This window comes from Tamandua tetradactyla, chromosome 6, assembly GCF_023851605.1.
Source record: "Tamandua tetradactyla isolate mTamTet1 chromosome 6, mTamTet1.pri, whole genome shotgun sequence".
Lineage (NCBI taxonomy): Eukaryota > Metazoa > Chordata > Mammalia > Pilosa > Myrmecophagidae > Tamandua > Tamandua tetradactyla.
Genome location: NC_135332.1, coordinates 62,335,297 through 62,352,823, shown reverse-complemented (window position 1 = coordinate 62,352,823; position 17,527 = coordinate 62,335,297). Strand labels below are relative to the sequence as shown.

The following is a 17,527-nucleotide window of genomic DNA, read 5'->3' as shown; positions in this document are numbered from 1 at the left end:
GCTAAGCCATTCATTAGGGATGTTTTTAAGTTGGGTAGAAGTTAGGTTAATGACTTCGGTATGTGAAAATAATTAAGCACTTTTTTCTTGAAGTTTTACATCTTATTTTTATTAAATTTGCATATATTTATGAATGTTGATTTGTCAGCTTCTATACTAGGTGCTGGTGACACAAGGGTAAAAACCTCAGACCAACAAAAAATGGCTAAATTAGGCAGTGGGGGGACAAGTTCAGTGTGCTTGGGGTGAGCGCTATGATAAGATTTGTCCTGCTTAGTGAGACTAAAGGAAGAGGGAAAGTGCCACACTGCAGAAAACTTTATATATGACTTTGAATTTTTTACAAGCCAGGAAATGTTGGTACTTCTATTTTAAAAAATTAATCAGGCAGAAGTTATAAAGGACAAATACTTGAAGGGGTGCCCAAGACTGAAGGTAATCCTAGTGAGAAACACCGAGAGCTTTAAACTAAGGTAGTGAAGATAAGGGATTCCAGAAGTGACTGAGATGTGGGGGCTGCAGGGAAGGGAGGCACCTCGGATGACTCTCAGGCTTCTGCCCGGGAAGTCCCCCTGTGGAGGGAAGGTGCTGCTAGTCCCCAAGGAGGAGTGTGAGGCTGTATTTGTGTGGAGAGCTTTTACAGAATTATCATGAGTGTTTTTAAGTCATTTGTGCTTACTGATGTCACTCACTGTCTCTCCTACACTAAGCCTCTCTTTTTATGATATGAATTTTTGTTTTATTGAAGGGGTTTTGTTGATGAATATAAGTGTTTGCTTTTTAAAAAAATAAACAGGAGCTTCTTCAGGAGGAGACACGCCAAAAACTGAATCTGAGCAGTAGGATTCGGCAACTAGAAGAGGAGAAAAACAGTCTTCAGGAGCAACAAGAGGAGGAGGAAGAGGCCAGGAAGAACCTGGAGAAACAAGTGCTGGCCCTGCAGTCCCAGGTGTGTGCTCCCTTGGTGGGAAGCTCCGGGAGCCTAGATGTAGGCATTTACCAGCTACCATCCCTGCTCTGCTGGACTGTTTCAACTCTGTTTAGGACAACAAAAAATTAGGTTATACTAAATTAATCCTGTAAGTGTTCTTTCTTTGACCAAGCAAATGCTAATATACTTTGGTGATTAAAATGTTGGAAGCACTCAGAGACAGAAGACTAAAAGTTTTCAATCCAGTCATTTTACAGATAACTAAGAAAATGTAAGTCACAGTCAAAACTTCATTGATAATTAAATCAAACAGTTTGACTTATAATATTTTTTCTCCTCACAAAGTATTGAAAAGTCTTTTCTTTATTCTTCAAATGCAAAATCCAGTTGAATTCTTTAATATTGATCTTTTCTTCCTTATATAAAACCTAGCTGACTGATACCAAGAAGAAAGTAGATGATGACTTGGGAACAATCGAAAGTTTGGAAGAAGCCAAAAAGAAGCTTCTGAAGGACGCAGAGGCACTGAGCCAGCGCCTGGAGGAGAAGGCTTTGGCTTATGACAAGCTGGAGAAGACCAAAAACCGCCTGCAGCAGGAGCTTGACGACCTGACGGTGGATCTGGATCATCAACGCCAGATTGTCTCCAACTTGGAGAAAAAGCAGAAGAAATTTGACCAGGTGGGTTTCCTGTGTCCCTCCTTCCAAACTCGATGGCCAGAAACCACATATTGTTTCCCTCGCAGCAAGGCTCTTCTTTTTGTTATCATTGAGAAGAATCTTTTCTTATTTAAAAAGCAATACATATTTATAGTACAATTGGAAAAAGCAGAAATAAAAGAGAGAAATAAGAGCACCTGTAATCTAGTGGTAGTATTCAAATAGATGTGCAGTGACCTGGAAGAGTTTTTATGTTTGTTTGGTTTTTGTTTTTTAATGCTCACTCTGCCATTCTGGATAGCTGTTAGCAGAAGAGAAGACCATCTCTGCTCGCTGTGCAGAAGAGCGGGACCGTGCTGAAGCAGAGGCCAGAGAGAAAGAAACCAAAGCCCTGTCCCTGTCCCGGGCCCTTGAGGAAGCCCTGGAAGCCAAGGAAGAGTTCGAAAGGCAGAATAAGCAGCTACGGGCAGACATGGAAGACCTGATGAGTTCCAAAGATGACGTGGGAAAGAATGTAAGTTATCTCTGTGGCTCACATTTGGCATGGAAGGGCTATCCCAGTGGCTGGTATCTTCAAAAAGGGAGCCAGATGTTCCTGAAGATGGTGGAAGGACCTGGGAATGCATAGCTCAACAACAGACATGTTTAGGAATTTCTGTATATGAAGTGGGGGTTAAAGTCTTCTGGGATAAGCTACCAGGTATTCTGAAGTTGGCTTTCAGTTATTTGTGCCAAAGGCAAATTTAGGATTCTTAAAACAGCATTGGTAGGTGATAATAATGCCCTCCCTTCCCCAACCTACATCCTGGCAGGGGGGCCTTCAAAAGGATTTCGTTGTTCCTACAGCCACGGGTAGTTGTCAAGCATTAAGTACCACAGAGTCCCTTCAGACTGAGAATAGTGGGATCTGTCTCAGCATGGATGGGGCCCTAGAGTGGAGTAAGGTGGGAAATGAAGCCCTTTCTGACCTGGGTATTCCTGAGAAGTCATCACTGTTTTCTTTGAAGGTTTCAAATTCTTTGGGGAATTATTCACTCTGGAAATTTCTGTCACACATCTATCCTTCTACTCTATACACAAAGAACCGTGATGGTCTTATTTACCCTTCACCCTCCTTTTAGTACATGAAGGTGCAACAAGCCCAGGCCTCGGATTAAGAGAACAGATTATGGGCCTGGCTCTTCACTAGCATCCATCTGACCATGGGAACCATTCAGCCTTTCTAAGCCTGAGTTTCTTCATGTGTCAAATGGATGTTATCCATAGTAAAGGAGGGACGAAAGACTTTCCTACCATCCAACAGGGGTCTTCTCCTACAGCCTGGTACCCAGGGGCCCAGCTCCATAACTGAAAAGAGGCCACCTAGAATAGAAGTGGCCATGATTACATAGTTACTGTAGGGTGAGAACTCGATGGTGAGTTCTTGTCCTATATTAGTTTTCTCTAGAATAATCAGTCACCATACTTTCATTCCACAAACATTTCTGTCATGCCTATTAAGTGGTAGACACTGCTGAGAGACACGGGACCTCTTTATGGTCCAAGTCTTTTGTGAGAACTCCAAAGGGGACAGAGAAGAGCACCCATCTCCAAGGGTTACTATGAGGATCAAATGGCATATGAGAGAGACAAAGACCTCAGTACAGTGCTTGGCATGTAGAACCAGGTAAATGTTTGCTGTAGGATCTTCGTTCAGAGAAAGATAAGGCCTCTCTCTGTAGCTGTGCTTGTTTCTAAGGCCTAGTACACACCTTAATATTGAAAACTTTCCACATACACATTTTCAATACAAATTATCTTTTCTATGGCAAGAAGGGATATCCTGGGATACCTGTAACAGACAGCAGGCAGGCAGCCAGGCAACAGACAGGTCCTCTGACTCTGCTCTTTCCCTTGTTCTTTGGCTATTTAAGATTTCTCAGAGCACCTGTGAAATAAATGAATCAGTACTATCATTTTAAATGGCATGCTCTGAAATGACGATGAGCATTCCTTTGCCTTAGGGAGGGCAAAGGAAAAGATGGGTGTGCGTTAAGAGGTATCTTGGGGTCACCTTGAATGCTCAGCATGTCGTGGGCAGGCCTATATGACGGGTAGCTACGGTCCTTACTTGTGCTTCAGCCAAGGGCCTGCTCTCATACTTCCCATGCTTTAGGTTCATGAACTTGAAAAATCCAAACGGGCCCTAGAACAGCAGGTGGAGGAAATGAGGACCCAACTGGAGGAGCTAGAAGATGAACTTCAGGCCACGGAAGATGCCAAGCTTCGCCTGGAGGTCAACATGCAAGCCATGAAGGCCCAGTTTGAGAGAGACTTGCAGACCAGAGATGAGCAGAATGAAGAAAAAAAGCGGCTGCTGATTAAACAGGTGGGTGGGAGGAAGTGTGGCCTTGGGAAGAAGAATCTGACTTTTCTCAAGGCCCAGGTATGGGTCAGTATCTTGTTCATTCAGGTAGACACATCAGCTAGAGTAGAATGAACTTACTTGGTCAATTGAGAATTTTATCCTTTCAAATTTATTATAATTGGGTTTGATTTTTTATCTCTCAGACAAATTTACAAGGCAGGAAACTTACCAGTTGAAAAGCCCTAAATGGAACCTCAAGGGATATGTAGTTAGGTTCAAGTTCTTTGAGTCTCAAAAGTGTGAGTACAGGAAAGAATTGATGCATACCTGATAAGGTGATTCAGCAGATTTCTGTAGTTCAGATCACATGCCTTCCTTCATTAAACCACTCTTTAAAAGAAAGAAAGACATTTAAATTTTCTTATTTAAAAAAGCTGAGAGCCACTTATGATTTGTATACTTTTCTGAATGTGTTAAACTTCTAAACTTACTCTGAATATTCTGACAGTTCTTTGGTGTTCATGGTATCAAATCTTAGATTTGGGATATATTTATTTTGCTTCATTCTGATGTTTATTATATTAGTCATTTAAAGCTGGATATGGATAACAAATTATCCCAAATTTAGTGACTTAAAATAGCAAACATTTATTGATCTCACAGTTTCTGGGGGCAGGAATCGGGAGGAGCTTCACTGTGTGTAGTTCGTGTGCAGGGTCTCACGTGGGTGTAGCAGGATCCTGGGTGGGGCCACACTGCCCAGAGGCCTGACTAGAGCTGGAGTTGCTGCTTCCAAGCTGGCTTCCCACATAGGACTGGCAGGAGTTCTCAGCTCCCCTGCTGCGCGGTCTGTGCATCGGCTGCTTGAGTGTCCTGTGGAAGCACCAGCCCCGAAAGCGAATGATCCAAGAGAGACAGAGCAAAGAGAACAAGGAGAGAACTTCTGTGCCTTTATGACCTAGACTCCAAAGTCACACAGCTTCATTTCCTTCTTTTTAACTTTTTATTTTGAAGTAATTTCAAATGTACAGGAAAATTGGAAATATAATTGAAAACCAATACAGAGAACTCCAATATACCCGCCACCCAGAAACCCAGATATACCAACTTTTAACATTTTGTCGTATTTGCTGTATCCTAACCATCCGCAATTGATCTATTCTTTAAACATACGAAAGTAAATTACATACATCATGCTCCTTAACTATTTAATACTTCCATGTATATTTCCTAGGAACAAGGATATTCACTTATATAACCATATTAAGTACAAAAATCAACTCTAAGAAATCTAACATTGATGTTAAGCATGCAGGATATATTTCCATTTTTTCAGTCGACCCAAAAATGTGTTCTTTTGGGCTTCCACTTCCTTTTAATTCTCTTTGTTAGGAGCAGGTCACTAAGTCCAGCTCACATTCAAAGGGAGAGAAATTAGGCTCTAACTCTTTTTTGAAGGGAAGAGTGTCAAAGAATTTATGGAAATACTCTAAACCTTACATGATTATAAATGTCATATAAGTGGATATACACCGTGAGCCTCTGTTGCTTTCCTGCACCCTGAAGTGTAGACCCTGGTCTCTGCACAATAAAGCAGGTAGATGATGAATTCCTCTTTGCATTATGTGCAAACAGTTGCCCATGCTCCTCTTCTGCCATCTCTCGTCACCTAACCCCCTGAAAAATCAGAAGCAAAGAGGGCCTTATTTCTCTTCTGAAGACCAGTTGTACCATCCCCCTCACCCCAGCACTTTTACAGGACACTGCAGTGCAATGCCTGCTCCCTTACTGCAACCTCCAGCAGCTACCATCCAGTTCATGGAGAGCGTCAGCATTGTGAAGGCAGGGACCTTCTTCGCTCTCCATGCCCCACCTCCTAGAGCAGAACCTAGTAGGCCCTTAATACATACTTTCTGAATGAATGGATGGAGTAGGAAAGGTTGGGGAGACCATGCCAAGAAGTTGGCAAACAGTCCCAATAAACTCATGAGCTGATAAAATTTAGAGCTTAAGAACTTCATGTCTGGTCCTTATCTTTAGCTCATCGGTGATTTGGGCATTAGTAGATGGTCTAAGTGACTAACATCCTTCACACAGGACATGAGAAAACAATATTGTTCCATCCCATTACATGGATAGGAAGCTTCAAGAAAGAAGAACATTGCAAGGTGAGGGACTGCTGGCGTTCTGTCAGGAGATCCTGAGGCTCCAGCTCACATCTCTCTCATTTCATTTTATCCTCCCTTTACAGTCAATTTATTCTACACTTGGCCTTCATTTTGTCACTCCTGCATTGGGCGGCTTTCAGTGCACCATTCTCTTTCTCTGTGCATTAGGTACTCCCAAGTACTTCCAGACTCAAGCCCTCTGCACTAGTCGGTAGGCCTCATTCCTCAGGGCTCCTGAAAACAATCACGCCCATTTTTGCCTCAGGGCCTCTTAGGAGGTACTCCACCCCATTCTGTGCCTATCTCAGTCCTTAGTGTATTAAATTGTTCTCTTTTGCCTGCTTTCAGTCTCCTTGCACCACCTGGATCATAAATTTATGAGGATATGCACCCTCACAGTAGTCAGTGGAATTGTTTTGTACCATGTATTGTTGATGTTTTTTTAAAATTCCGTTGAACAGCTACTGCAGTTTTTCTGTTAATAATGACTTCTCAGGAGCAGAGAGCATGTCTGCAGAGTAACAGAAGGTCCCACTCACTCAAGTAGCCAGAGCCCATGGATAACAAGAGCCTGTTTGGATTTAAGCAGACGTAACCCAGTGCTTTCCATTTAGGTACGGGAGCTTGAGGCAGAGCTGGAGGATGAGCGTAAACAGCGGGCTCTTGCTGTTGCTTCAAAGAAGAAAATGGAAATAGATTTGAAGGACCTTGAAGCTCAGATTGAGGCTGCAAATAAAGCAAGAGATGAAGTGATCAAGCAGCTTCGCAAACTTCAGGTACGTGCAGCCAATTTTTATGCTCTAATCTGACCCTTCTGAGACCAGACGCTACATGAGCATGTGGCTTGTACACAAAATCACATTGTGAAGATGAGGAGGAAAATGCACTGAGGAGGCCTTAAAGGTGACACGTACAGATTTCAAAGTTTATGCCTGGTCCACTTACAGAGTCTCAGCAGAGCTAGGGACAGAGTCCCCAGGTGGACTATCTGATGGAACATGCTTTTGTGGCTCAGAGCAGCCTCTGTGATGCTTGACTAAGCCATCTAGAGAGGAAGGTTCTGTCGACTTTTTGTCCTTTAGTGCTGTGAGCTCTAGCAGTCTTTTCAGTCTGTTTTAATCACTGCTTTTGCTGTCCAGATGAGGTGCAACTTTTCGCTATCACAGTGACAATAGGTATCTTCTGTAATAATTTGCAATATTGGCAGGTGTGACAGATTCTCTCATATACCATATATGCAAACACAGCTTTCCAGGGCAGGATGGGGATGGGGTGGTTTGACAATTATATAACAAAAGCTTTAAAATTTTTCCATTTTGACCTTGGTGATGTCATGTCTTGAGAATTTATTATAGCAAAATATAAAGATCAGAAGAAATATTTATATATAAAATCTTAGCTGAAGTGTTACTTAAAAATGGAAACAACATAAATGGGCTGCTAGACATTTAAAGTGATAGAGATACTTAGGAATTACAGTAGGACTTAAAATGAGTAAAGGAAGATACATTATAGAGCCTATTTAATTTTTAACTATACACGTATGTATGTGAATATTTTTATGTATAGACATGTAGACATACATACTAAGGGGAAAAGTTTAGAAAGAAATACATCAACTTATTACAAGGTGGTCAGCACTGAATAATAAGTTTATGAGTTAACTTTTATTTGCTCCCTCATACTTTTTCTGTTAAACTAAATACAACGTTATTTAGTCTTTATTCAGGCTAGCTAATTACGAAAGTTATTAAGCCAGTTACAAAGATATAAATTACATTTAGCATGATATGATTTATTTTTAATAGCTCAGTCAGCATAATTCAAATTCCATACAATTCACCCATTTAACATGTTTTCAGTGTGTTTTAGTACATTCACAAAGTTTTGTAACCATCACCACAATATAGTTTTGGACATTTCAGTGCCCCTAAAGGAAATCTGTACCTGTTAGCTGAAAATCCCCATCCGCCACTCTGCCATACCCAGAGCTAATCGATCAGCATCCTGCTTGTCATCTCTATACATTTGCCTGTACTGGACATTCCTATAAATGGAATCTACAATGTGGGGACCTTTGGGGACTGGCTTTTTCACCTACAAGCAAGTTTTCAGGGTTCATGCATTTTACAACATGAATCAATACTTCATTCTTTTTTATTGCCAAGGAATATTTCACTGTATGGGTATACACCATTTTATTTGTCCATTCATATGTTGATGGATATTTGGGTCGTTTACATTTCTTAGCTATTGTGAATTATGTTGTGTGAATATTTGTGTATGCCATGGCTGCATATTTTCAATTTTCTTGGATATACACCTAGGAGTGGAATTGCTGGATATGATAAACCTGTTTTTATCTTTGAGAACCTGCCATACTATTTAACAGAGTGGCTTCGCCACTTATTATCTTAGCAGCAATATATGAAGGTTCCAATTATTGATATTCTTGCCAACATTTATTGTCCATCTTTCTGATTATATAGCCATCCTGCATGTCAGATATAGTCTTTGTAGTTTTGATTTGCATTTGACTAATGATGTTGAGCATCTTATCATATGCTTACTGGCCATTTGAATATCATCTTTGGAAAAATGTCTATTTAAATCATTTTTTAATTGTCCCTTAATTATTGAGTTCATGGTGTATTCTGGATATTTGTCCCTTATTAGCTACACAATTTGCAAATATTTTCTCCCATTCAGTGAGTTATCTTTACATTTTCTTGATAATATTCTTTGAAGTACAAAAGATTTTAATTTTGATGAAATGCAGTTTTTTTGTTGTTTGTTTCTTGTCCTTTGTGGTCAAAGCTATAAAACCATTACCTGGTCCAAGGTCATAAGGATTTACTCCTGTGTTTTCTCCTGAGAGTTTATACTTTTAGCTCTTACTTTTAGGTCTCTGGTCTATTTTAGATTAATTTTTTGTTAGATGGTTTGAGATAAGGGTCTACTTTTATCTTTTGGATATGGAGACCCAGTTGTCTCAGAACCATCTGTTGAAAAAGACTATTATTTCCCTAATTATCTCTGTAGAAGTCCAACTCAGATTTTGATAAGGATTTGTTGGGGATTACACTGAATTTGAGGTCAGCTTGGGGTCTTGGGGTCTGTTACCATCTTGACTTTCAACTTATGAACATGGAATGCCTTTCCATTTACTTAGATCTTTAATTTTTTCAGTGTTTTGTAATTTTTAGTGTACAAGTCTTTTTAAATGATATTATAAATGTAATTGCTTTCTTAATTTCATTTTCAGAATGTTAAAGCTAGTGTATAGAAATAGCACTATCATTACTTATTAGTTATGATAATTTTTAGTGGGTTCCTTAAAGATCCCACTATAAACTGTATTATAAAGAGCATATAATCTGCAAATAGAGCTAATTTTACTTCTCCCTTTCCAATCTGAATGTCTTTTTTCCTTTGTCTTGCTTAATTGTCCTGATTAGATTCTTCACTATAGTGTTAAATATAAGTGGTGAGATCTGACATCCTTATATCTTGTATCCTGATCTTAGGGAGAAAGTAGTCAGTCTTCCACCTTTGAGTATGCTATCAGCTGTGGGTTTTTCATAGATGCCCTTCATCATGGAGAAAGTTCCCTTTTATTTATAGTTTACTGAACATTTCTATCATGAAAGGGTGGTAGATTTTGTCAGATGCTTTTTTCTGGTCACTGAAATGATATGTTTTTTGTCCTTTATTAATATGTGTATTATATTGACTGGTTTTTTTTGGGAAGTTAAACCAAACTTGTTCCTGTTTGCATGATATATAGTCCTTTTCATATGTTGCTTAATTCATAAGTGATATTGGTCTATTAGTTTTTTTCTCTTGTGATAGTTTTGTCATTTCTGTATACTTTCATGGTTACTACAATGACAGTGTATTACTTTTGTAAGGGGAGAAAGAAAGCATGTTTAAAATCTAAGAATGAAAGCTAACCCAAAACCTTCCTGTTTAATTTTAGGCTCAGATGAAAGATTACCAACGTGAATTAGAAGAAGCTCGTGCATCCCGGGATGAGATTTTTGCTCAGTCCAAAGAAAGTGAAAAGAAATTGAAGAGTCTAGAAGCAGAAATACTTCAGTTGCAAGAGGTCTGTTGCTTACTCATTTATCTGTTTGTTCAACAAATTTTTCTTCTTGAAATTTCTCCAGGGTCAGATAAATATATTTTACTATTTTTAGCCTAGTATAATTTTAATATCCATTTATATATATATTATGAACTATCTCATTGCTTCAGTTTGGCAAATAGAGTTTCATACTTTGACACAGTGCATATATATTCCTCTACCTGGCTGAAGACAAAGGAGCTCATTTAGTAACTTTTCAAGCCACCATCCAGACCTTGTTCAGATGTGTGAGAAAAGAGTTTGTGTTTGTTTATTTATTTAGAATCAGTAAGCATCAGGAGCATTTAACTCTAACCTTGATGATTTAAGATTACTTTGTTTGATACAGAAGCACTGTTAAATATGTGATATTTAAAGGGAGAGATGTTTCATTGAATTCCTAAGTGATCATCTTGAAAGCAAACAATTATTCTTTCCGTTTTCTTATTTGTAAATTCTCATGAGGTGGGAGGGAATGATGGAGGGTTGCTTTATAGTATGGAATTATATCAATGCAAAGTACACTTGAATAAATAATTTCTATATAAAGAAAGGACAATGAAAATTTATTCAAAAGATAAGAATTAAGTTGAAATGTTAATATGAAAAAACTCCCAATACAAACACCTAGAAATGCTGGATAAAGTATTACCAAAAGACAATTATAAATGCAAACTTGTACTTGCAAGAAAGAAAGGAACTCCTTGGGTGTCAGGAATGAAGAAGGAACTGAAAACCAGAGCAAACACCTGAGATTACCTTGAGCCAGCTTTTCATTTCTACCTTCTTTTTCTACTCCATTGATTTCTGTTCTTAGTCTTTGTTTCCTCCTTCTATTCTCTTAGGATTTTTTTTTCTCTTTTTCAAACTTCTTGAGGTACTTATTTCATTGATTTTTAAGTTTTCTTCTTTTCTTGTCCTAGAAGAGAGAGCTCTTGCTAGAAGCCTAAAGCTTCCCTCTAAGTACTATTTTAGCTGTATTCTATAAGTTTTGATGTGCAGTGATTTTGTTGTCATTTAATTCTAATTTTTCTAATTTCTGCTATGGTTTCTTCTGAGCTCAAATGATTTAAAAGTGTAGTTTAAATTGTCAAACATATGGTATGTGATTTTATTTTTTATTGATTTCTGACATTATCACATGGTCAGAGAAGGCTGAGAGTAGCTCTAAGTCCTAGAAAATGGCTGGTTAGTTTTTATAAATGTTCCATGCACTTAAGAAGAATGTGTATTCTTCAAGTAGAATGCTCAAGCTCTATGTAGTTCATCACATAGTTGACCTGAGATATCCCAAAATGCTCATTTCCCCAAAGGTGATAGGAACACATCAGCTCTCAGAGTCCACCTACTAGAGAGGTGCCTGGGGCATTACCTGAGTGTCCGAGTGGCACTCCCTGCAGCCCAGCACTCTCCTTTCAGGTTAGGTTTTTCTGAAAGTTGGAAGTATCTATTCCATTGCCCTGAGGTAAGGGATCATACTGCAGTAGGGAGAAGAGACAAAGTCTCTTTGCCCTTTTGTTACTCTGCTATTTGTTCCTTCCCCCAGACAGTTTGTTCAACAGCTTATAGGCCCCAGATTCCTCCTATGGGTCTCTCTCTCTTACTCTGCCTGCAACATACCCAGCCAGTGGACAGGAGATCAGAGCATATCTCCAGCATGTCCGGCCCTGTACTGGGTCCAAGAGGAAAGAACACCAGGAGCCAGCAGGCAGAGCTAATGTTCACACAGTGTTCTTTAATCAGCAGTCCTTGGGCTCAGGCCCAGAGCATTCTGCCTGCTGCCATCACCTCCTGGATTCATGTCCTCTCCTGCCTGCTTATGTGCTAGCACTCATGCCTTTCAGAGGACCTATGTCTTTTGCACTAATATACACAAGCCAGAACATCCTTTACGTAGGCCTTTAAGCACAATCTTTAAGTTATGCACTTGCCAAATGGGGCATCTTTTGGAAGGGGCAGCTGGTGGGAAGAGCCCTGTCAGAAAACTGAATTCCTACTGCTGACCAACCTTGGGACTTTAGGCAAATCACTGAATCCATGCAGGCCTCATCCATACATGGAGGGAGATGGTATACCAGCTCTCAAATTCTAAGAATAAGATTTGTCTTTACCCAACTGGGGTAAGAAATGGGCTCTTCTTTTCTGTGGCAAATCACCTTTCTAAGGAAATCTGTGCAGAAGCATCCATCAGGCAGTTCTTCCTCAGAGCCCCAGGGCTATCCCCATTGCTCTGCCCAGGTCACTAGAAGTTAGGCTTGGTTTCCCAGAGGTCCAACCCCAAGGCCATGCTGTACCCCACCATCTACCACAGAAGCTAGGATCCTTGTCACAACATACAGCTACCTTATGTTCTGGTGCCTTGAGATTCACTCATTATTTTGGCTAGGCTATATGAGAAAGACATTTCAGACCCAAGAGTTGAGACAGCTCATGTTTCTTCAGAGCTCTAGATTTACATCAAGTTTGAGCTCAGTTTGTAAGAAAACACCAGCTTTTCAAGGAGGCTGGGACTGTAGCTGCCACTTACACTGGAAACAACAGCAGCAAAACCCTTATGCAGAGTAGGCCTCCCCTCTTTGACACAGCACATCCCCTCGTTGATCCACCACACACAGATCCTCTTTAGTAAACTTCCCACCTTAAATTCTGCAACTTTAAGTTGTAATTTGTTCGTGTAAGGAATGACTGGATGGAGCCAGGTCACTGCAGTCTATAAAGGGCATTGTCAGAACTCACATTTGAGGAAACTGTTAAGAGCCAGGGCTTAATGATGGCCTACACTTATTTAGGAACTTGCCTCATCTGAGCGATCCCGCCGACATGCTGAACAGGAAAGAGATGAGCTGGCTGACGAGATTGCCAACAGTGCTTCTGGCAAGTGAGTATCATGGCAACAGGTGGGAGGGGCAGGGTTTTCGAATCAGTGGCAGCCCCACCACTCTTCTCAAGCAGCCTGGAGTTCATTCCCCTGCTCTGCCTGAGAAGACTAAGGGTGTCACTGGATATCTAGGACTGAATAGATGGTTTGCTTAGCCATCTGGGGTCCTGGAAGAATGGGCCAAGGTGTTGAGTCTCCAGACCACCTCTGCCACCAAACTAGTTCACAATCCAGGAAGGTCCCATCTTCTGTGCCAGTACTAGCAGCCTTGCCTAAAATAGGTGTGCCACACCTGGGACCAATCCTGGCTGTCTTGGAGGTTAACCTTCCAGCATAAGTATTCAATTTAAAATTCAGTAGGTTAACAAGCATATTCCTGCAACCTGACTTTCCTCTTAACTTTTCATTAAGAATCATCTTTTTTTTTCCCCATTAAGAAGATGTCTCCGTTTAATTACTATACTAAGGATTCATAATATATTAACAGAAGGCCAAAGCACATTTTCTAGCAAACCATGATGGGGAGCTGGAATTTTATGCTCGGTGCACTTGCCATTAAAGCATCATGATCCTTTTTTTGCATTTTCAAAAGTTGACTATGGCTGCTATATGGAGAGAACAAATGGGAAGACAGCAGGAAAGCCAGGTGGAAGTTACCACAGTAGTCCAGGCAAGAAATGGATGAGTCCTGGACTAAAGGTAGACATGGGGATGGAAAGGAGCAGGTAGGAGTGTCAGAACAGAACCAGTAGGGCCTATGGGTGAATTGGGGGAGAGGTGCAGGGAAGAGAAAGAAGTTGAATGGTTTCAGGTTTCCAACAGCAACTAGGGCCCTCCCCTAGTCTCCCCATTGTGTACTGAGCAGCTGTTGAGCCACTTCTTGCTTCCCCTCGTTCCTACCAGGTCTGCACTTCTGGATGAAAAGCGGCGTCTGGAGGCACGAATTTCACAGCTGGAAGAGGAGCTGGAGGAGGAGCAGAGCAACATGGAGTTGCTCAATGACCGCTTCCGCAAAACTACTCTGCAGGTGACCCACACAGCTACCTGTCACTGGGGAGGGCTGTGCTGCCTGCCCAGCACAAGTGACTAAACCCCATGTCCTCCCCAGGTGGATACACTTAATGCAGAGCTGGCAGCCGAGCGCAGTGCTGCCCAGAAGAGTGACAATGCACGCCAGCAGCTGGAGCGGCAGAACAAGGAGCTGAAGGCCAAGTTGCAGGAGCTCGAGGGCACTGTCAAGTCCAAGTTCAAGGCCACCATCTCGGCCCTGGAAGCCAAGATTGGGCAGTTGGAGGAGCAGCTTGAGCAGGAAGCAAAGTAAGAGATTTTGCTTTTGTAAACCAAAACTTACCGTACATCTGCTAAAGCCAGGGCTCCAGGTTCAGCCCATGACTCAGAGACAAAACACACTCCCCTTGCGCCAGCTTCCCATTGCATGGGGAAAAGATGACAGGAACCTAAATAACCAGAGCAGGAGGTAGAAAGTGGTACTTGCTGTAAGCAAAGTACTCAGAGTGTTCCGAGGTGAAGAAGCAATATGGACTCTGGTGAGAAGTCATGGAAGGCTGGGTTACTGTCAGCTTACCCCAGGCCCCATGATTTGATCTCCTAGGTTCTGGGTTTGCATCACCGAACACTACCCAAGGTCACTTTCCCAAGTTGATAATATCGTGTGAACAAGCAGTTTGTGGGCAAAGAAGAAATACAATATGAGAAAAATAAAAGCTTTTCTTATCCATAGGAAGGGACAGCTTCCATAATTGCTTTTGTTATTGGGGAGTTGCACAATACAGCTTTTGGCTACCATATACAGAACTATTAGAATCATATGACATCAGCACTAGAGTGGACTTTCAAGTTCAACCTCTTGTTGGGGGAGATTGAGGCCCAGAAGCAGCAGGACCTGTGCTTAGAACCCAACATTCTAGCACTTCTGACTCCTCTCTTTGCACTCTGATGGGTTTAAAACAACTATGGGTTTGTCAAGGTTTTTTAGGTATAATTAACATGACTTGCCAGGTCAACTGACTCCATTGCCATCCTCCCCCCCCCCCCCCCAGCCATGGGCGAGCACCGGGAACCGAACCCGGGTCTCTGGCATGGCAGGCGAGAATTCTACCTACTGAGCCACCATGGCCCACCATCCATTTTTGCTTAACATTTGTGAAGGAACAAAATTATTTTCTGTTTTCCATGAAGTTCTCCATAAGTTACCTCTCTCTCCTTCATATGGAACAGTGTAGGTGTAGCTAGAAACAGGGTGATTTGTTTGACTTCTAACTTAAAAATCTTTTTTTTCCCCAATATTAACTGCTATATAGAGTCCCTAGCATCCTAGAAGGTGGTCAGTAAATTTTGAATTGATATAATCACTTAATAAATTGAGTTTTTTTGTTTATTTTCTGGGCTATTAAAGATGGCTAGACTAACCAGTTAAGATTTTTGTCTTCAAAAAAGCCTGTGCTCTGGCAGGACAGGCAGGTAGCCTATATGTAACATTTACTCTTCAGAAGGGCAACGAATAAAGTGATTCGTAGCTGTGTGCAAAGGAATAATGCCCCTTTTCCACCTGTCAGCATTGAGGTTATGTTAAAGGCAGTTTCTGTCCTGACCAAAAGGAAAAAATTTCTGGGCTATAGTAATTATATTATTATTATGGTCATAGAGGTCCTAATACCAACATGTGTAATCCTCTGAAGAAAATTTAAAACATGTTTCCCCATTCAAGATATCAATTCAAGAATTTCAGAACTAACATGTTGACCATTTTCACAGGGAACGAGCAGCTGCCAACAAACTTGTCCGTCGCACTGAAAAGAAGCTGAAAGAAATCTTCATGCAGGTTGAAGATGAACGTCGACATGCAGATCAGTATAAGGAGCAGGTGAGTGAAGAAAGCAGGGCGGATGACTTCCACAAAGAGACTGAGGAAAAACAAGCCAAGTGTTATAATTTAAGGGAAGAAACTGCCATGTTCCTGCCAGCTACTCCTTGGTGCTGGGGACACAGGTGATGAAGACAGTAGCCCCATCCCTCAGAGAACCCCCAGTACGTACATGGGAGTATCTTTTTTGGGTGTCTTTTCCTATAGAAACTCACAGGTGAAATTGGAGTTTACATCCTTTTAAAGTTTTCTTAGTGTAGCTGTTAAGTGGATACTGGCTTTTCTGCAGGAGCAGGCAGAGCAAAGAGCTTTAGAACAGCCTCCATGTTGTATGTGCAAATGCATATGCACATGTTCTCCCACGACTGACTCAGTGATGCTGAACTTGGATTCATCCATTTGCTCTGTTCTGCTTCATATAACTTCCCCAAGATGGAGAAGGCCAATGCCAGGATGAAGCAGCTGAAACGCCAGTTGGAGGAAGCAGAAGAAGAAGCTACACGTGCCAATGCATCTCGGCGTAAACTCCAGCGGGAACTGGATGATGCTACCGAAGCCAATGAGGGCCTGAGCCGTGAGGTCAGCACTCTGAAGAACCGGCTGAGGTGAGTGACCATGAGGCCCCAGGCCTCATGGAGCCCATGCCCAAAGCTTGCATGCAGTGGCGTTGACTGGCCCAAAGATAATTTTACTTAGAGTTTGACTGGCCCAAAGATAATTTTACTTAGATACGTATATAGTGGCCAGTTCTTTCTCTTGAAACATTTCCCATTTATCATTCAAGGTTTTTGACCTTTATTGTAGTTCATGGGAAGAACAAAAGACTAACAGGCCCACTCATTTTCCTTGCCATTCACGAGTGGACCATGCTAATAAAAAGCATGAGGCTCAAGAGCTAGTCCCATCCACCTTCAGGAGAAGTTTCTGCCTCCATTGAAAGGGTTGAATGTGTGGTTCAGTGGTAGAATGCTCTTCTGCCATGCAGGAGACCTGGGTTCCATTCCCGGCCCATGCACCAAAAAGAAAAGGCTTGCATGAACTGGCACCTTCAGCCCTCCACACCTCCACAGTGGAGTAGACATGCAGCAGTGAGAAGGCAGACCACAGTAGAGCTAAAGCTAAACTTTCTTCCCCCAAAGATCAAGCACAGGTGTCAGCAAACAAGCCCATGCCCTATTTTTGTACAGCCATTATTAAAGGATTTAAGAAATAAAAAAGTACATGGCAGAGATCTTATATAGTCCACAAAACAAAAATATTTTATATCTGGCCCTTTATAGAAAGTTTGCTGTCCTCCGGGTTGGCAGGTAGAGTTTTGTCTTAATTCTTGAACTTTCTGTCACAGTCCTACATTGAATCAAGCCATCCCCAATTCTCCAAGGACCTCTTGCTTGTATGTCAGCCAGGATACTACCATGCAGACAGGTGTATGGGTCCCAAAGTCATGGATCCCAGGAAGGGGTAAAAGTGGAAAGTTCACAATCATCCAGGTGGTTGAACAACTTGACAGTCACGTGCTACCTATTTATCCCA

General features: G+C 41.4%; 2 protein-coding genes across 12 annotated transcripts in view; one reads left to right on the top strand and one right to left on the bottom strand.

The window, feature by feature from the left end:
* The window catches only part of MYH10 (myosin heavy chain 10), a 176,560-nt gene that overhangs the window by 157,310 nt on the left and 1,723 nt on the right, over positions 1-17,527 (top strand). For all 4 annotated transcript variants that reach the window (XM_077165944.1, XM_077165942.1, XM_077165945.1 and 1 more), the window contains 11 exons: positions 797-949; positions 1,364-1,612; positions 1,893-2,105; positions 3,747-3,959; positions 6,721-6,882; positions 10,086-10,214; positions 13,022-13,110; positions 14,014-14,137; positions 14,219-14,427; positions 15,886-15,994; positions 16,427-16,599. In XM_077165944.1, coding sequence (XP_077022059.1) covers positions 797-949; positions 1,364-1,612; positions 1,893-2,105; positions 3,747-3,959; positions 6,721-6,882; positions 10,086-10,214; positions 13,022-13,110; positions 14,014-14,137; positions 14,219-14,427; positions 15,886-15,994; positions 16,427-16,599 — 1,823 coding nt within the window. The remainder of the gene's footprint in view (positions 1-796; positions 950-1,363; positions 1,613-1,892; positions 2,106-3,746; positions 3,960-6,720; positions 6,883-10,085; positions 10,215-13,021; positions 13,111-14,013; positions 14,138-14,218; positions 14,428-15,885; positions 15,995-16,426; positions 16,600-17,527) is intronic.
* Positions 4,571-17,527, bottom strand: part of NDEL1 (nudE neurodevelopment protein 1 like 1) — a 58,842-nt gene continuing 45,885 nt past the window's right edge. For 2 of the 8 annotated variants that reach the window (XM_077165946.1, XM_077165947.1), the window contains exons 9-10: positions 5,439-5,615; positions 4,571-4,811 (exon numbers count right to left, since the gene is read on the bottom strand). In XM_077165946.1, coding sequence (XP_077022061.1) covers positions 4,658-4,811; positions 5,439-5,615 — 331 coding nt within the window. In that variant the 3' untranslated portion in view covers positions 4,571-4,657. The other 6 variants (XM_077165949.1, XM_077165950.1, XM_077165948.1 and 3 more) reach the window with 5 other exon arrangements.